Below are 19,039 nucleotides of genomic sequence, written 5' to 3'. Positions count from 1 at the left end.
GGTTTCAAAGTGTGTTTTCTTTTCTGTCGGATAATAAGGATGCATTGTAATATTCCAATAGGGGGTCATCTCCGCTACCAGCTGTACATCTGGCTGGAGCGCGAGGTGGAGGCGCTGCACCGCCTGTGCGGGTACGTGTCGGCGCCGGGCGCCGCCGCGGGCGGGGAGCTCATCTGCGCCGACGCCGAGTCGCTGCCGCTGCCCGAGAAGCCGACCTTGCACCAGCTGCTCATTCGGGAGAAGGCGGACTTCGAAGCCAAGGTGCAGAGGGCGGTGCGACGCAAGAAGTGGTTGAAAGGTATGATCTTACAAGTCACAATGTACAGTATATATGATAAGTTTAGTGACATTATCGAAGGTTCATTCTTAAAGAAATACACATTTTTTTATGTATTTTATGGGTTCTGTGATATGAGGTTAGACTTATACATTATAAAATTACACAATCTTAGCCAACGAGACCCTTCTGCGCACTCTACTGTCGTATTGCTCGCTTCACGGCGCGGGAGGCGGCGGCCTGGCATCTGTGCGCATGGAACTGGTGTTGCTGCTGCAAGAGCTAGGTCAGGACAAGCAGCACCAACAGTTGCTGTCGCCGCTGCCTTTCCCCACCACGCTCCCGCTGCTTGCTGCTGCCGTGGCCACGAACAACACCGTTGTCGCCGATCCCGTCAGACATTTGCAGGTTCGTTGGCTCACTTTTACACATTTATTACTTGAATTAATTTAAAATGAATTGCCGATATCGAAATCTTTGCAAATTTTCTTTGTACTTCTCTTATTTTTTCCTGACTCACTTCGATAACATGTATTCGTACAATACATTGACAACATGATATAATGATTCTTCTAGAATTGCTTATCGATACAAACTCTTTGTTACAAACAATTTGGTATTTATATTGGTGACAATTAATTGCTATCCCAATCGAGGAGCACGTAAAGTGGTCACTTGATATAACACCAAATGGTGCCGCAGGCGGTGGCGCACGACATGCTCGGGACCATCGGCGAGCTCGGCATCCCGGGCGGCTCGGCCACGCGCATCCTGCACACGCTGAGGGAGCTGGCGGTGGCGCTGTCCGCCTGCATCTACCAAAGTCTCTGCGACTCCGACACCTTCAGCGTGAAGCACACGCAGCACTATGACGGGTGAGGTCCATCTGACCTGACCTGTAGTACCTACTCTCCTGAAATTAAGTTTTGCTTTCTTAATTATTAATTTTGCTTTCAGTATGATTGCCGATACACCCGGTACTACTAATCTCCTCGTGAGACCGAGACGATATTCTACGGAAGACCTCACGGTAACAACACCACCTAACAAATGGCCAGGTGAATATATTTTTTTAAGCAAAATATAGATACATTTGGTGACATTATGACATTTATTTAAGTTTTAAAATTACAATTAAAAAACATAAATATAATTCGGTTTTGTTAAGGTGTGTCAGCCCTACGTGGTCTCGCTCTTCGCGCTGCAGAGGAGGAAGAGGCTCCCAGACTGCCAGTCCTTCTGGCGGAAGCTTTCTGTGCTGTCTACTTAGCCCTATTAGGATGGGCGCTAGCGGCTCGAGACGCGCACTTGTTGTACAGATTAGCGGCTCACACTGCAGATAATAAGGCTCACGCGAAGCTCTACGGTGGAGGTGTTAGAAGACTTCTGACTACAGCGCCTGCTCAGCCACAGGTCATTTGAATATTACAAGTTTGTGTTAGGCTAAGCTATTGTAAATGTAATAGTTTTTCTGATCCTACCTTACTAAGTGACGTAATTTCATGCTCGAATATTTTGCTAAATAAGTTCCATTATTTATGTATTGAAACGTTCTATACTAAATGTAGGGATCTCATGAACTTTTACCGAAGAACCACGCTATTTCTCAGTGGTTTATATTAAGCGCGTGTTTTCTGCTATAGTTTAATTTACGGCTCTAAATACGTACGTGAACGTAGTTTGTCAAGAACTCTTAATTGTATATGCAAAATTTCAATTCATACATGTCAGGTTGATGACTAACTACATATCGTTAGACTTTGACAAAAATACATATTGAATATTAAATTCTCAATTTCTGTTATTTATGTTTAATTTTATCTTCTAATTGGATCTTATGAACATTTCTTCCATCCCTTTTTTTTCTTTTATGTTTATGGTCTAAATATATTTACAGCCAAAATTAGTGGAGCGAACTGAAGGCACCTCGGTTTGGTCATCCCTGCGGGAAAAGCGAGCTCTATTGCACATGCGATTGCTAGGTCTAGGGCCTACTGCGCCGCATAAGAACATTCAAGAAGGCCGGCCTACATACAGGGAACAGTTTGTTCCACCACTATGCAGCATACTGACCTTTCTACTCACAAAGGTACAATTTTATAATAAAACATAATATACTATGTTTAGAATAATAATACTGGATGAAAAGTAAATACATGTATAATTTTTCTTCAGCCTACTGCTGAACAAGACCCCGAAAACAATGATTACGATTCGGCCGAATCAGGAGCTGAAGATGCAGATGAAAGTGGAAGTGAACCAGATGACGATGATATCTTCGACACTTCGAATACAAAGTAAGTCTTTTTTTGTGTATCATGGGTGTTTAATATTTTCGCATTGATTGATTTCGTGACTTTTCATCACATGCATAGTTAAATTGTTTCGGTGAATAAAACTTTCAGGAACGAGAAGCGTCGTAAGGGCCCGAACACGGAGCACAGCGAGGCGGACTCGTACTCGTGGTACGTGATGCGCGTCGCCGTACTGCGGCTCGCGCAGCACAAGCTGCAGCACTTCCTGCAGCTCTGCGGGATCGAGATGTCGGGTACGTTATCAGGCGCGGCAGATCCAGTTATAAATAGACTATAATAACTGCTCTACAGTCGGTTACACAAATATATAAATTGTCCGGGCGAAAACGACAAGCTTATTTAGCTTATTTATCTCCAAGTGCTAAATAATACGAGTGGCTCAAATATAGAAAGAGGTACCATCAATTCTTTAAAAAAAAAAAAATATTAGCTTGAAAATTTGTTGCCGTCGACAGTATACTTTAAGTGTATTAAAAAATAAAATAATTTTGAATTATTTAGTATTATTTTTAGCTAGTTTTCATACCAACTAATCGTCAATAATATTGTTTTAGAATTGGCAACAACAAGCCCCACTGTGCACGGCGCGCTCCGTCGCGTAGAACAGTGGCAGCAACAACTCACCGAGACGCTGGAGGCCCGCGCCCCTCCGCCGGACTACATCCCGGGCTGCTTCCCCGACCAGCAGACGTCCGGTCCGCCCATCAACAAATACAGGTACTCGAGCATGACTTGAAAGATCGCTAAATTTTAATGAGGGTTTAATATATTATTTTGTAAAAAGTATCATAATGATATAAAGAAATTATTTGTATTATATTTTTAGATGCCTATTGGAAAAACATAATACGCCATTTAATACGGCGTTGTTTAGTACGGCACCGGCCCAACGGCTGTGGAACTTCTTAGTTCGACAAGAACAAGTTCAAGTAAGTCACTATAATATGAATATACGAAGCAAACGTACACATATACTTTAAAGTACGTCCATTATCGTAGTTTACGAGATTACGATAATTGTATAGTTTAAAGTTTGGAGGTATTTCAAGGCCCAAATGTGTTTCTATAATTTTAAATATGTGAACATATATTTCTCTATAAAATATCGCATGGAGAAATACGAATGCGATACGAGCGGTGTGCGACATCACTATATGCGGGCCCTCAGGAGGTGTTCATCCGCGCGGTGTTCTCGCGGCGGCGCGCGGCGGGCGAGGCGCGCTCGGCGCCGGCGCGCGCGGACGACGAGCACGGGCCCGTGCGCATCATACACAAGGAGCAGGACTCCATCGCCGCTTTCTGCCTCAACCGCGTGCGTACCCCTATATCTCGTCGTTTACCGACTGTCACGTGTTATCTTTCATTTTCATTTATATATGCAGTAAATACCTTCATCTTTTGTGGGTTGTTTTTAGGTGGGCGGCGGCCTGCTCGCGGTCGCTACGGCTCGGGAAGTTCAGGAGATGGACGTTTCCCTGCTCCTGAGAGGCGGCGCCTGCTGGGCAGAGGATGAGTGTGAAGTGGATCTCTTAGCTCTTTCCTCGGATCCTGCGTCGTTGCCGGACACCGGTTTTCTGCTCATACAGCACCAAGATAAGTTAGTAGAATTGTACTGTACGAAACGGATATGACCAAATTTAAAAACAAAGTTTCAACTCGTATTTATCACCTACAGTTAATAATGTTGTAATCAGAAATAAATATAGGGATTGCTCAAATTATTTTCTGGAAAGAGTCGGCTAATCTCCGTTGAGAATAACTGTCGCGGCTTACAGTAAGTCAGGAGGATATAATCATCACACATATAGTCAGTATTTCAGACAAAGTATATTTTTGATTTACAATAAATAATGTCAATGCTTTTGCACCTCGCTCAGAAATCCCACTGAAGATACAACTAATCGTCTTATTAATAATAATAATATAAGAATTCTGGACGATCGTCCCGTGATAATGAACACAAAAAAATGAATAATTATGTTCGAAGTTTTATTTAATATATTAGCTCATTTGTTTGTTTTTTTATTTGTTGGTATAGAAGTAACGGTGGTTCAGTGCCTGGTACTGGTAACAGTTCGCCACTCAACCCCAACGCGCCACAAGCTCCCGTGGGCATGGCCAGCCAGACTGGAAGAGGTGCTAGCGTGGTAAGTATTCAACATAAATATTTCTATATAACAAAATGCTAGATTAGACAAGCAACTAACAAGAATAATATTCCTAATATATATTTAATAAACTAATGTATTTATGTAATTTTAATACTAAATATCTAACTCACACGGTACAACATTCGCGACCAAATTTACACAATATAATAAAAACATAGCAATTAAAAAAACATGTATTATTTTCTTATTAAGTTCTAGTTTCATATTTTTATACAAACAAATTAGTTTACTAATTCCTTCAATTTGGACTTATATAAAATTCACAGCACGAGCGAAGGGCAAGTCAATCAAAACCAACTGGTCATGAAGCGTACGTTGTCACAGTACGTGCACGATGTATTTACTAACGGCATATGTCTTCCTGAATAAGAGAATGAAATAATATTAATTTAAATATCGTTTGTCATTTTATAATATCAATATATATGCACGTGATTTGACTTGTTATTATTATTGACATTCACTCATTCGGGTAGCATCGGGCAGTTGGTATGGTGTGGGTTATGTGTTTGTTTTTGACGTAATCTTGTTGCGTGCCGCCAAAGCGCTTCGCTTTTATTTTAATAGTACTTTAACAAACTAAAACTCTTCTTTCTGCGAATAACATTAATTTACGGCCATTTATAAACATACATATAAGTATTTTATTTATGAAAGCTTAGACTTTTGTGAGAGGGATATTCTATTAGGAGGTAGCAATGATCTTAGTAAGTATATTTTAGGAAGGTTCGTTCCTGAATTAGGTGATGAGATAGCAAGTAGAGCAGGGTCGTGTTTAGTTTCGTCCTAATGAGATAATGCGAGTGTGTGAGTGTAAGATGTATGGATGTAACCGAGTGTTGGCCGCAGGTGAAGGGCCTGCAGTTCCCGGGTTGCCACGACGCGAAATACTGTCGTCTGGTGATGCATCGCTCCAAGCTTCTCATGAAACCGGTCAGTGGTAACCTTACCCCTCCCACGCTCCTCCATCCCGAACGTACGAATAAATTGTCAATTAACCCCGTAGACCGATGTTTGCCAGGATTTGTAACACTACGCGACGCTCTTTATGATCTTGAAACATATTGAATTCATTCTGTTTGCGTAGCGTGACTGTTCTGAATGACATCCTCCAAAATGCACTCTCATTTTAATTATTATTACTTTCTTCTTTACCGGATTCGCACTCTATTTTAATGAATGTTTAAATTTGCAGTATTTATGGTCTTCATTATTGTTATTTTTTCTTATTTCGTTTTGTGATATATTATTTTTTTCTTTTATGAGCCAGTCTCATTGGTTTCTTTACCTTTTTGGTTTAAATCATTCTTGTTTTATTTTATCCATCTCATTGTAGATTTTGCGGCCTGTGTTACAAAAAATCAGCAGTTATAGTGGTTTTATTTTACAATTCTTGTTCAGTTAGATATTAGGCTTTAAATGTAAAGTATACAAATGGTTGCTTATCGTTTTATTTGGAGCTTATCGTTAGTATGTATCAATGTGTTCTGGCTTTTTATGTCATAGTAATCGCTTTGTGATTATTAGCGTTTTCGCTTCGGTTCCATAAATGGTTATAAGATATATTCAATATTTATGAAATTTAATGGAAATGATCTTAAAAAGGCTCGATGTCATCTAACGTCCCGGAGTGTTACTATTAATTATTAATAATGAAACGTTTATTTTATCCAGGTACTAAAACACAAAATTGACAATATTAAGCGAATGGCAGCACATCCTTCCCAACCATTATGTAAGTAAAAGTTTTGATATTTGGTAAAAAAAAAATACATGAATAAGGTTAGTACTATTTAGAGGTCTTAGTAAAATGATATGATGAAAATGCATGAAAAATATATACCGATTTGGAACGGCGTTGTAGAATGAAACCTCATTAGCATGGATGGTCTTTACCCAACAAAAGTATTTGCGGCCTCTCACTGTGAATCCTTCTTGTTTTCCTTCAGACCTGACGGGTGGCGCGGACGGCTCGGTCCAACTGTGGGAGTGGGGCCACCCGTCGTGCGTTTGGTCGCCCCGGGCTCCGGGCGCCTTCGCCAAGGTGACGCGCGTGCGCTTTTCCGACTACGGCAACAAGTTCGCTGCGTCAGACGCGGACGGCAACCTGGCGCTGTGGCAGCTGCACCCGTCCGCGTCCGCGCCCGTCGCCGCCGGCGTCGCCAACCAGGCGCAGGCCTCGCCCAGACCGTTCTTTGTGAGTATTCCGACGTGACGGGCGTATACGTCTCCATATTTATACTAATCTTGTGAGATATTTTTCATCTGAGCCTTTTAAGGTTTTAATTTGACCCTCGTAAATCTGTTACAGACTCACCAGTGTCACAGTAAAGGAATAAGCGACTTCGTTTTCCTAGGTTCCTGTAGTTTAGTCGCGACAGGTAATTCATATTTATGTCATTATAAAAAAATATGATTTGAAAGACCTTTTACAAAGGATTATTCCTGTTTCAGCGGGCCACAGCTCCGAGAGTAAGAATGTCGCCATTTGGGACACATTGATGCCGATCAAGAAGGCTCTAGTAGTATGTGAGTAGATCATTATGTTCAGTGGCATTAAAGATTTAAAATAAATAAATGAAAGTTTCGGACCGAGTAGGCGAGAAGTGTTGTATCCGATCGTAAAGTGTGGTATACCGGTGCGCAGCGTGGACGTGCCACGAGGGCGGCGCGGCGTGCGTGTCGTGGGCGGGGCAGGCGGGCGCGCTGGTGTCGTGCGGGCGGCGCGGCGACGTGCTGGTGTGGGACCTGCGCGCGCGCGTGCCGCGACACAAGCTCAACGCGCACCACGCGCCCATCAAGTGCGTGGCGCTGTCGCCGCGCGAGGACTACTACGCCATCGGCGCCGCCGACGGCGACATCAAGGTGAGCCATGCCGCCTCCGACTGCGGCGCAGGGCTCGCCGCCGTGCGCTTGGCAGAAGGCAGCGGGACGCTATCACTAATATGATATTGAACACATCAACGCTATCGGTATTGTAGTAATATTAGCTAAGAGCCACACACGTTTCACACAGCCACAGACGTAATTTGTGGCGCATGCGTAATGGAAGATATGACGAATATATCTGAGGGGTGGCGAGAAAACCATCGATTGCAATTATAGTTGAAAAGTTTTTGAGGCAACTAATAGTGAAAACCTTGATAACTTGACATGGACAGGAACATGTACTGTTTATCTTTCATTTCAGGTGTTCTCGCTAGCTACGCATCAGCTACTGCACACATTCGCAGGTGAACATGCGCGGAGCTCGTTCTTCAAGCACATCGGCCAGGGCGTAACGCAAATACATATAGGTAACTTCATCGTGTATAATACGTAACCAGTGATCAGGTGTCCTAGTATTTGAAGAAATCTGAAATAAATCATTTTAAAAATACCGATTTCGGATTTGTTCTGTGTTCAGATGGAGCGGGACGGCTGTTCTCGTGCGGCGCGGACGGCACCATGAAGGTGCGCAAGCTGCCCGAGCGCGACGTGCCGCACCACGCGCACCACCCGCACTACACATAGTGAGCACCTCTAATAGTCAGCCAAGCAACGTTCATAAAAAGATAGTTATTCGTGATTTTTGCTCCTTAAAAAAAATCTAAAAATTACTTGTGGAAGGGCTTTGTGCAAGCTCGGGTGGATAGGTGCCACCCACTCTGATCAGATTTTCTACCAAACAACAATATTTGCTATTGTTGCTTTCTGACTTGAAGGGTGAGTTACCCAGTTTAATAACAGGTAAGAGAGATATGACATCTTAGCATTTCGTACAACACCTATGTCTAAAGACTTTGGTGAGCACTTACCATCACTTTATTACATGCTCGGACGATTATGAAAACCGTTGTCCGATTACGTAAATGAAAATATATTTATCTTTTTATAGATGTAACTTATAACAATGAAATGGACAACTTACGTTTAGAATATTTCGTTTTTATCATTATACGCATTGCGTATATATTTTTTCAGGTGTGGCGAATAAGGAAACGAGATGCCGCGTTCCGAGTCCCGATGTGATGTGTTTATTCTTCGCTGTTCATGCCGTACGTGATTGTACGCCGTTAGACTAGTCACTGAGTAGGCGATGTTGTATCTTATAGCGTAATACAAATGATTATGAATCTTTAGTTATATCTAGTACGAAATATTCGCTATTTTTATCCTAAGCTCGTCCTAGATGAGATAAACGGTTATTTATTAGCGCATCGTCCTTGCGCGGACGAGCGCCGAGTGGGAACTCTTCGAGTGCAATAACTTGCAAACTTATGAATTCGACCGCGGTCGAAGCCTTTACCTTGTTAACGATAACCCTTTGAGATATTTAGCTTATAAGAGTGCACATACTCTTATACTTGTAACTTGTTGACGCATAATAAAATATATACTTCTATTTACCGTACGTTTGTTGTCGTGGCTTGATATGTGTAATGTTTAAATATATTTATGTCTATCTATATACTTACATTGTCCGTTCGCGTCCTACGAACATTTCGAAACATTCATTGTAATCTATAACATTTAATAAAAAATATATTCTTTAATTCGCACATCCTATATTAGTAGGTATAAGTGTTTATAATTATTTATATGAATGTGATGTTTTTGAAATTACACGTCCACATTAATTTCCAAAGCAATACGTTCTTTAAAATCATAAAAAATAAGCAATAAAAATAATATACATAACATTATGCTCTGACGAACAGTATTATTGATCACAGAATGAAAGGTGGCTGCGATATTATTTTTTAAAACTATTTTTACATAAATGCCACAAACGGTACATGTACGTGTGTCTGTATTGTGATATAATCGGGCAACAGACGTCAGACCGGCATTTTATTCCAATAAAATACAAAATTATTTTTATTTACTAATTATTTGGTTATAATAAAGGCTTATACCACTTATTTTTATAACTTCACTGAACCTTAGTTTTCTATCTTATTTATTTTGTAAGGTTTTATAAAACTAATCCTATGTATGCTCACAATTACGGTATTTTTAACTTCAGCATTTTTCTTTTCTTTTATTAATTTATTATAAACATATTAGGCACTATATAGTATACTTTAGCACGCCCTATTTTAAAAACTGTATGAATTTATAAAAGACGCATACTATAACATAAATATATACGTATCTACTACACGTCTTACACTGTCAATAGACGGTTTCGTTGTTTTTATCGGTTAACTAATTGTAATATTATAGGTTAATATTATTTAATCACCAAAGTTATGTACAGCATGTACTATTAAAATTCAATTTAAATAAGTTACCAAAATTATTGATCATATTGTTTTGAATTTGCACAATTATCACATAGACAATAGTTTAAAAAAATAAGCATGATAAAAATTCAAAACTCGTTTCAATTCACGTTGAATAATCTAATTCGGATCACTTCCTAATCATGTTAAATCTCGTAAGTAAACTTTTATTTGTATAGAGCTTTTAACTTTAAATAAATGTTATATTCGAAAATTATATTTAAAAATATTCAGAAAATATGTAAAATTTAATTATTTTTAAATAATTGGTAGAGCCACGAAATAATATCAGACGAAAAAAGAATAGATCGATTCATAAGCGCTTTTATCTAATAATAATAATAAGAAAAAATTACACGCCAGTATTTACTCTAAAGAATTAATCTCGACCGTACCGTTCAATCTCCATCGTGTCTTCTCCATCGCACTGTGCACCCTCGGCATAAACAAAAGTCTCATTTAAAAAAAAAAAGCTCTAAACAATCTGCCTTACATTTACCTTCAATTTATATATTCTTCAGTGTGCAGTATTCGAATTATATTATTTTTGCTACAATCCTTTGATTGATCAAGTTTGTAAGAAATAAATTCCAATATAAAAATGGTTAACTTTTGTAAAATGTTAATTGTGATTTACTTGAATTATACATAAATGGAAAATTGTTTAAAATGTAAATATCTAATTGTATGTATTGTTTATAAATTAAATATTAGTTCAATTAATTTGATATTTTAAAAGTGAATTTGATTTTTAACAAGGAAATAATCATTATTCTCATTGTGACGATTTATGTAAATAAAATATCGAAATCCTAAGCATATATGAATATATATTATAAAATCAATGATTTAACAGTCAGTGTGTTTTAAAAAGTAACGGTTTTTTTTATCAGTAATAAAATTTAAATAAACTGTTATTACAAATAAATATTTACTACAATATCGGCGACGTTTTTTCAATGACCTCTTAGATCAATATTCACGAATTATTAAGGTGTCATAAATTCTCTTTACACTTACACAAGTGTCAAAATAATTGAATTATAGACAATTATCATATTTAATGCTTATTTTGTTTTATTTATGAGAGAACGTTTAAAATAAAGTTTAATTTAATTTAACGTGTTTTATTTAGACAGAAAAGACATCGACATTAAGGACACTTACTTCGGAAAATGTTTCAAGAAATTAATAAAAACATTTAAGCAAGAAGCTTCAATTTATTTGTTTCCATTTCGTATACTAGCCATAATTTTGTGACAGGCATGTCAAAAATGCATTATATATAATTGTACTCAGAACAAGAATTATTATAAATATGTGTAATTTATAAATCTAATTTAAAAATATTAGAGAGTGAGGAAGTAGGTACACAAAATTAAGATTTCACTCAATTTTGTGAGATATCGTCTCAGATATCATGATCAGGACCAATTGAAACTATTACATTATTATATTATTAATACGCTACTAATGCGCTAATCCCGTTTTTTTCCCCCCAGGAATTCATTTGAATTATTCTGTGCTAACTATTGCTTTTGGCAAAAAGTACAAAGTGTAAAGAGTAATTTCTATTTACCGCATACCCAAGTTTTCGTTTTCATTCGTTTATGGAAATATCGTAATACGTCTACAATTACGGGCCTGAATTGACATAATCTTTCGAACTAATTCACTTCGTACCTAAGTACTTATCCTTAACCTTAGTAATGTTGAAAATTTACTCATCGTATTATTATGATTTATTAAAAACATATGACATATAACTTACTGGAATTTCGTAAAACTGGCAGAGACCAGAAAGCGTAGATAAAATAACACAAATGTATAAAAAGCATTTATTGAAATAAATAACAATGTCGCTATAAACTACAGATGAGGTGGTGGAATACTGCAGTTAGTATCTATATCTATTCACAAGCTTTGGCTAGTGAAAGTAAGTTTGAAGCCAAGAAGAAAACTGTAAAAGCAAATTTTCCATAGTAATAACATCACATAACATGAGAAATTACAAAGGGAAATATAAAAGTAACCACTTATTTAAATAATTTTGTATCAACGTCAGTTGAATTAATTTCCAAATACTCTGAAACAAAGTTTACTGCTTGTTCTTCATTAAGAGTTATTTTTCCAACAGGGTTTTCTATGAAAAATGTAGCAGTTTTTTTACCATTAGCTATGTTTACAAACTTGCAAAATGGATTATTTTGTGAAGTAATGTCGATCGGTTTTGAAGGTGATACAACAATGGTTTTACCATTAAGATTGTTTGTATTTTTTACTTCAGCACCATCACACCATAACATATATTTCATTCCATAAATTCCAAACAAAATTTCAACTTCTTGGCACAAACTATCTAATGACAGATATTTGTTATCTTTTCCTTTTAGAATGATGCTACCATTGTTTGATGTGACTCCAAAACGTGGTTTTATACCATGTAAAATTATGTTAGCCCAAGGGTTAACTGGCATTTCTATATCTTTTCTCCAAGTAATTATCAATTTTAGCTGGGAACCTTTTAATTCCTGTGTTTCTTGAATAATGAGAGGTTTAGATGGCAAAAGTTCTTCCATACATTTTAAAGGTGCTCTTACAGTATTTTCAATAAATTCACGGTGTGAATTTATGATACGTAATATGTCACAAGTTTTATTTACTTCAAAATAAACATCAACCTCATCAGTTGGTACCAAATGCGCTTTTTTTCTAAGTTTCTGCACTCTATTTATTATTTCCCTAGAAAATCCTTCATCCAGCATTTCTTGGTCAGGTGTAACATTGAGCAAAATTAAAACATCATTGTCACTATGTGCTTCATATTGATCACTGCCTTTAGCCTGGAAAATTACTCTAACTTCTGAAACATCAATGTGCTGTCCATTTAGCTCAACAAATCCATTGGCGATTAGCTTTTCACAGTCACTATTATTCAGATCTTTTAATGCTTGTGTTACAGCTTTGAAATCACCTTTTAATTTAGCTCCAAGGATCTTATAGTCTGGTTCCACCCTTAATGTTATGCCATATTTCTCTTTATTGCTAGTTAATTCGACTTTCTTTACATTCATTTCTTCTACAACATAAGTAAGCAATGATTTTATATCATCTAAATAAGTTTGGTCTTGATGAATAATTATCATTTCTGGTAGAGGATACTTTATAGGGATCGTTTTCCTATCTCTTAAAACTCTACCAAGTTCAATTACAGCTTGCATCCTTTGAACAGCTCTTTCAATATTTGTATCAACCAAATCTAGTTTCGGTTCTGGTATCATATTATAATGTACACTTTCCAAAGAACTTCCAACCAAAAGTTGACGCAGAGTTTTGTACATCACTTCAGTCAAAAATGGAGTAAAGGGTGCCATAACCCTTACCATATCGAAAAGAACGCCAAATAGGGTATCTAATGCTACTTGGCAATCCTTAAGTCCATTTTCTCCTTTTAGCCTTTTTCTGTTCATTCTCACATACCAGTTTGTAAGATGGTCAATAAATTTAGTCAATCTTGGTACAACAGTATACAGTCTATATGCTGACATTTCTTTGGTTACAAAATTAATAAGCGATTGTGTAAAGGAAGTAATCCATTTGTCCATCACATTTTCTCTAACTACATTTTCATTGTATTTGTAGTCTATTTTGTCTTCTTGAACAATTCTCTCAACATTTTGCATTAAGAATCTAAAAGCATTGTACCAAGGCAAGAAAACATCCTTTATAACATCTTTAACTCCTTCTTCCTTGAAACGAAGATTTTCAGCTTTAACTACTGGAGAATTAATAAGGTAGAGTCTTAATGCATCAGCTCCATATTTAGTAACTACTTCTAAAGGGTCAGGGTAATTTTTCTTTTTTTTAGACATTTTTTGACCATCAGCTGCCAAAATCAATCCATTAGCAATTAAATTTTTGAAAGGAGGTTTATTAAATAGTGCTGTTGATAGGACAATCAATGTGTAAAACCAACCCCTGGTTTGGTCTATACCTTCAGCAATAAAGTTAGCGGGAAAGATCTCATCAAATTCTTTTTTATTTTCAAATGGGTAGTGATTTTGACCATATGGCATAGATCCTGATTCGAACCAACAATCAAATACTTCAGTCACTCTTTTCAATGGTGGATGCCCAGGTCTTGCAGATGGTATTTCTAGATGATCAATGCTTTCTCTATGTATATCTGTAATCTCTTTACCAGTTAAAGCACTAAGTTCTGCAATGCTACCTATGCATATAACTTCTTGCTTATCACTAGAAATCCAAAGTGGAATAGGGGTCCCCCAATATCTGTTCCTACTAACAGCCCAATCTCTAGCATCTTTCAACCAATTACCAAATCTTTTTTCTTTTACATAGTCAGGTACCCAATATGTAGCTTCACTGGATTTCAAAAGATCCTGACTCATTTGTTCCACTCTTATAAACCATGATGGCACAGCTTTATAGATAAGAGGAGTGTCAGAGCGCCAACAGTATGGATAACTGTGTTTTATCTGGCCAGATTGAATCAGTCTTTTACATGCTTTCAGATTTGCTATGATATTTTTATCAGCATCCTTGACATGTTGACCAAGAAAATCATTTACTGGTTCTATAAACCTTCCACTAGCATCAACAGGGCAGATAATGTCTTGATCTCTTGTTATGATACCTGCAGCTAAGCAAACTCGAAAATCATCTTCACCAAAATATGGAGCCTGGTGTACAATACCTGTACCTGAATCATCAGTAACATATCCATCAGTAAGTACCTGAAATGCATTAGGACACTTTTCCACGAAATAATTAAAAAGTGGTGTATACTTTAAGCCTCTCAACTTTTCCCCTAAAAATTTATCAATGATTTCAAAGTCATCAATATTTTTGAATATAACTGGAAATCGGTTCTCTTGTAAGACATAACAATTCTCTGTTGACTTTTCTTTTATTTTGACATAGATAAGTTTGGGATTAACACAGAGGGCTAGGTTGCTGGGGAGTGTCCAAGGTGTAGTAGTCCATGCAAGTAAAGAAAAACCTTCTTGGGTAGGAAAAGAAATAACAACTGCTGGATCTACAACATCCTTATAGTTTTGTCCAGCTTCAAAATTAGATAATGGTGTAGAGCAAGTTGTGGAATATGGCATTACTTTTACACCCTGATAAACCAGACCTTTATTAAAAAGTTCTTTAAATACCCACCACACAGATTCCATAAACCAAGGATACAGGGTCTTATAATCATTTTTAAAGTCTGTAACAAATGAGGAAGATTATTTTTTTATAATATTATATATAAATGTGTAGAGAAATATATTGTTTACCTATCCATCGACCCACACGAGTCATAATTATCTCCCATTCATTGGCATATTTCATTACGATCTTTCGACATTCTGCATTATATTTATCAATACCCATCTTCTCAACATCTTCAGGTCCTTTTATACCTAGATTTTTATCAATTTCAAATTCAACAGGTAAACCATGACAATCCCAGCCAAAACGCCTTTCTACATGAAAACCCTGAAATGTTCAAATTTACACATAAGATAATTGGTACTCATTTGATTATCATATATAATAAATCTGGTTTATTGTGTTTATATCTCACCTTCTGATGAGCATATCTAGTGATTACATCTTTGATTGTTCCTGCGAGAATATGTCCATAATGCGGTAGCCCCGTTGCAAAAGGAGGTCCATCATAAAAAGAGTACCTGTAATAGTTAATTAATTAGAACAAGGTTTTTCTTTACTTTTTGTCTCATTATGTAGGTTAGGATATCAAACCTGGGTTTGTTTTTTGATTGATTTAGACAAGTGTGGAATGCATCGATTTGTTTCCAAAAATTTAACACCTTTTCCTCTTCTTTAGGAAAATCTATGTTTTCGGGTACCCTATCTACTTTTAGCGACATGATGAAATATCGCTTTTTAAAACTTCCACGCAGAGAACAACCACGACATGCCAGCAATTTGACACTGACAGATACTTCGTCCACAATTTGTCAAATGTAACGTCAGTTAGCAGTCGTCATATTGGAAATTGACACGAAGGTCAAAAAATTTGTTATAGCTGTGTCAAAGTCATAACAATCTGTAGAAATAGATATCCACTAGAAAAAAAAGAAACTAAGGAAATTCGCATGTTGGCTTCGCATAAATTTCTTTTTCGTCGATTGTTGTATATTATATGGTCCAACTTATTCTTGTTTAATAAGTTTTTAAGAGTCTTTAAATCAAACTTCATCTGATTTTTCATCAACATTTTCCAAATTTCAAAACAACGATTTCTGTAAGTTTTATAGTTTATGATAAATTTAAATCTATAGGCTCATGATAAATTTTTAAGCAACTTTTACTTAAACTTCGTTATACTTCAATTTTTTTCCTCTACTAGGAAATGTTCACTAATAATACCATAGATTATTGTTACTAGTGCCATTATTAAGTGTTCATTTTATTGAATATAATAATACCTACATTTTAAGAGGATTTTTGGGTTTTAATTTTATTTGATAATTATTAAAAAAATATATGTATTTTTATCTCCATTACATTCGTATTCCATAGAATTGTATTATTTATCAAGTCTATGAGATTTATTCATTTACAGAATAGAATAGAGCCGCCCTTAATCCATGGATGTTATAAAAACCGACCGAGGAATATTTGATAAATGTATATGATATATGTTGATAAAGTAAGCGCCTCTACAATAGCTTATTCCAATTGAAAAGGGAATAAAAATAAAAAACCTTAGATTTATGTATTTCAAGCGATTTGCTAATTGTGCACTACAAACGGTTCTTGGATAATGAATCTTTGTTTATCATACTCCACTGTTCCACCACATAACTACTAATGATCATCCTTTTCTTTTTAAATGGTATAGGTGGCAAACTAGTAGGAGGATCAATAACTACCATCGCTCATGGACATCTATAACACCGAGGGGTTTGTAGGTTCGTTCTTAAATTAATTTTATAAATTATAGTCAGGCCCTCCAGTCTCAACCAATGATAATCGCGTTAATTCCAACTCAAATATTGTTTACTTAACTAACTCTACTCCTCTGGTTGTTGCATATAAATATATGTATCATCATCCTCATGCCGTTATCCCAATTTTACTTGGGGTCGGCGCAGCATGTCTTCCTCTTCCATACTTCTCTGTCAGACGTCATCTCACAAGTAACATTCTTTCTAACCATATCGTCTTTCACACAATCCATCCATCGTTTCTTGGGTCGTCCCCTACCTCTATATCCATCCACATCCATTCTCGTCGAGATACCGGAAGTCGGAGCAAACTGGAAGGGCCACGTCGTCAAGCGCTATGGCTTCAGGAACGGATATACCGCCGAAATCGCAGAAAATGTATTCAGTCTTCGTTCTACTGATTTTTAAGCCAACATTCTCCAGTTTCCAATCGTTTGCCAATCTTCCAATCTGCTCTGGATCTCAGGTCCATCTTCACCAACCAGTACAATGTCGTCGGCAAAAAGCATGCACCAGGGTGCCTCCTCCTGTATGTCCGCCGTTAGAGCGTCCATAATTAGCAGGAAGAGGTAAGGACTTAGAGCTGACCCTTGGTGCAACCCTATAGCCACATTGAACTGGTCGGTGTTGCCGACAGACAATCGGACGTAGGTACAGGATCCGCTGTACATAGCACGGACTAACTCTACACACTTCCCAGGCAAACCTTTCTCTTTCAATGCCCATACATATTTACATTACCTGTATGGTATGGTCGCCAAAATCTATCGACTAATTTAGCAGCAAAAGCTTAGTGTCAAAAAATTAGTGTCTTGCAGATTGCTGATCACAAGGATGGTTGATGCAATATCCTTTTTTCTATTTTTTAGTTTTGTTATGCCTACCCCAAATAAATAAAATAAGCTTAAGCTAATCGAACGATGACGTCATATTATATTAAATATTACTTATTATCAAAATATTCAAACATAATTTCGTATCCGATTTCTATATTGTGTCCATGCTTGCCAGTTGCGATTTTTTATAGGCCCCGTGCGTATCGCGATGCGCCTACTGTTGCGCCATCTCGCGGAACAATGGTGACAATACGTACATGCCCAGCTGACTGGCGCGGGCGCCTTCCCAAGTAGTATATAATTCATACGCACTTCGAGGTCATTATTAATCGAAAATAATTAACGTTATGACCTCGACGACAATCCAATGTAGTTTTCAATCAATCTATTTACATTTTTTTCGTGCGAAATCGATATCAAAAGGTAAGTAATGTACCAAAAAAAATTAGAAATCCAACCCTTCCGAGTGAATGTGTTGCCGCTTATTATTGAATTGAATTTTAGGTAAAAAACTATTCGAAAGCAGGCATGTCTCCAACGTGAGAGAAATTATCGATGTAGATGGTAAACATATATCATCGAGGGAAAAGTTTTACCACAAACTAGGGTAACAAACCCTCCATACGATGTTACGTTGAAGGTATATGAAAAAAATTTTTTTACTATAAATTGTATTATTAAGATCTGATGCAAACGACACTAAATCATGAATTTTTACAGTTACTTGTATAAGTATAACAACTCGTTGATGCAAATATGCAGGATCGTACAGTCAAACTAAATAAGTATTTTTAGAGTAACTGTAGATTCTAGTTTCATAGCAATTTCACTAGCCTCTTGCACTAATAAATTAATGCTTTGCTCTTTCGTTTTCCTCAAAACATGATGTATGGCACTGGTGCTGTGGTCCTTGTGTGATTAAAAACATAATTTTTGTGTTGTTTTGTTCTTGACAATTATGTGCATTTGTTTGGTAGCCTACACTTATAGAAGTAGACGTCTCCCCGACTTCTTGCAACCCTGAAAAATTCCCGATTTATAGTTTGCTTTTTTTCCATTGTATTCATATTTTTGAAGAAAGATATGAATACAATGGAACACATTTTCTTGTACTACAGCCTCCACGTGTACCTCCAATGGATTTGAAATCTTTCGTTTCCTGAGTCGATCATGTCGAGCAGCGG

At 37.0% G+C, this 19,039-nt stretch overlaps 2 protein-coding genes across 6 annotated transcripts in view; one reads left to right on the top strand and one right to left on the bottom strand.

Moving 5' to 3' along the window:
• The window catches only part of LOC113398780 (dmX-like protein 2), a 30,439-nt gene extending 19,293 nt beyond the window's left edge, over positions 1 to 11,146 (top strand). For 3 of the 5 annotated variants that reach the window (XM_026637675.2, XM_026637676.2, XM_026637673.2), the window contains 22 exons: positions 62 to 298; positions 453 to 685; positions 980 to 1,152; positions 1,235 to 1,335; positions 1,446 to 1,690; positions 2,175 to 2,366; positions 2,453 to 2,574; positions 2,683 to 2,825; positions 3,147 to 3,309; positions 3,419 to 3,521; positions 3,761 to 3,904; positions 4,008 to 4,189; positions 4,631 to 4,739; positions 5,613 to 5,696; positions 6,438 to 6,498; positions 6,713 to 6,960; positions 7,075 to 7,144; positions 7,218 to 7,292; positions 7,411 to 7,628; positions 7,954 to 8,059; positions 8,170 to 8,275; positions 8,727 to 11,146. In XM_026637675.2, the coding sequence (XP_026493460.2) occupies positions 62 to 298; positions 453 to 685; positions 980 to 1,152; positions 1,235 to 1,335; positions 1,446 to 1,690; positions 2,175 to 2,366; positions 2,453 to 2,574; positions 2,683 to 2,825; positions 3,147 to 3,309; positions 3,419 to 3,521; positions 3,761 to 3,904; positions 4,008 to 4,189; positions 4,631 to 4,739; positions 5,613 to 5,696; positions 6,438 to 6,498; positions 6,713 to 6,960; positions 7,075 to 7,144; positions 7,218 to 7,292; positions 7,411 to 7,628; positions 7,954 to 8,059; positions 8,170 to 8,275; position 8,727 (3,116 nt within the window). In that variant the 3' untranslated portion in view covers positions 8,728 to 11,146. Of the gene's footprint in view, positions 1 to 61; positions 299 to 452; positions 686 to 979; positions 1,153 to 1,234; positions 1,336 to 1,445; positions 1,691 to 2,174; positions 2,367 to 2,452; positions 2,575 to 2,682; positions 2,826 to 3,146; positions 3,310 to 3,418; positions 3,522 to 3,760; positions 3,905 to 4,007; positions 4,190 to 4,630; positions 4,740 to 5,029; positions 5,087 to 5,612; positions 5,697 to 6,437; positions 6,499 to 6,712; positions 6,961 to 7,074; positions 7,145 to 7,217; positions 7,293 to 7,410; positions 7,629 to 7,953; positions 8,060 to 8,169; positions 8,276 to 8,726 lie in introns of all 5 variants that reach the window. The other 2 variants (XM_026637674.2, XM_026637677.2) reach the window with 2 other exon arrangements.
• A 708-nt stretch (positions 11,147 to 11,854) lies between these two features.
• LOC113398782 (isoleucine--tRNA ligase, cytoplasmic) lies at positions 11,855 to 16,021 on the bottom strand. Its single transcript, XM_026637679.2, has 4 exons — positions 15,809 to 16,021; positions 15,630 to 15,735; positions 15,340 to 15,541; positions 11,855 to 15,269 (listed from the first exon to the last, which is right to left on the bottom strand). Exons 1-4 carry the CDS (start codon positions 15,934 to 15,936, stop codon positions 12,067 to 12,069), a joined length of 3,639 nt encoding a protein of 1,212 aa, XP_026493464.2. The 5' UTR covers positions 15,937 to 16,021; the 3' UTR covers positions 11,855 to 12,066.
• Positions 16,022 to 19,039: the final 3,018 nt, after the last annotated feature.

Source organism: Vanessa tameamea, chromosome 14, assembly GCF_037043105.1.
Source record: "Vanessa tameamea isolate UH-Manoa-2023 chromosome 14, ilVanTame1 primary haplotype, whole genome shotgun sequence".
NCBI classification, from domain to species: domain Eukaryota; kingdom Metazoa; phylum Arthropoda; class Insecta; order Lepidoptera; family Nymphalidae; genus Vanessa; species Vanessa tameamea.
This window is presented reverse-complemented; position numbering and strand designations above follow the sequence as displayed.

What these genes read in the sequence shown, in the direction of transcription:
- LOC113398782 (XM_026637679.2), bottom strand. Translation starts at nt 15,936, where the DNA reads ATGTCGCTAAAAGTAGATAGGGTACCCGAAAACATAGATTTTCCTAAA. An exon ending in CTAGATATGCTCATCAGAAG is followed by an intron (nt 15,542 to 15,629) that starts GTGAGATATAAA and finishes TGAACATTTCAG; the next exon opens with GGTTTTCATGTAGAAAGGCG. An exon ending in TCGTGTGGGTCGATGGATAG is followed by an intron (nt 15,270 to 15,339) that starts GTAAACAATATA and finishes CATTTGTTACAG; the next exon opens with ACTTTAAAAATGATTATAAG.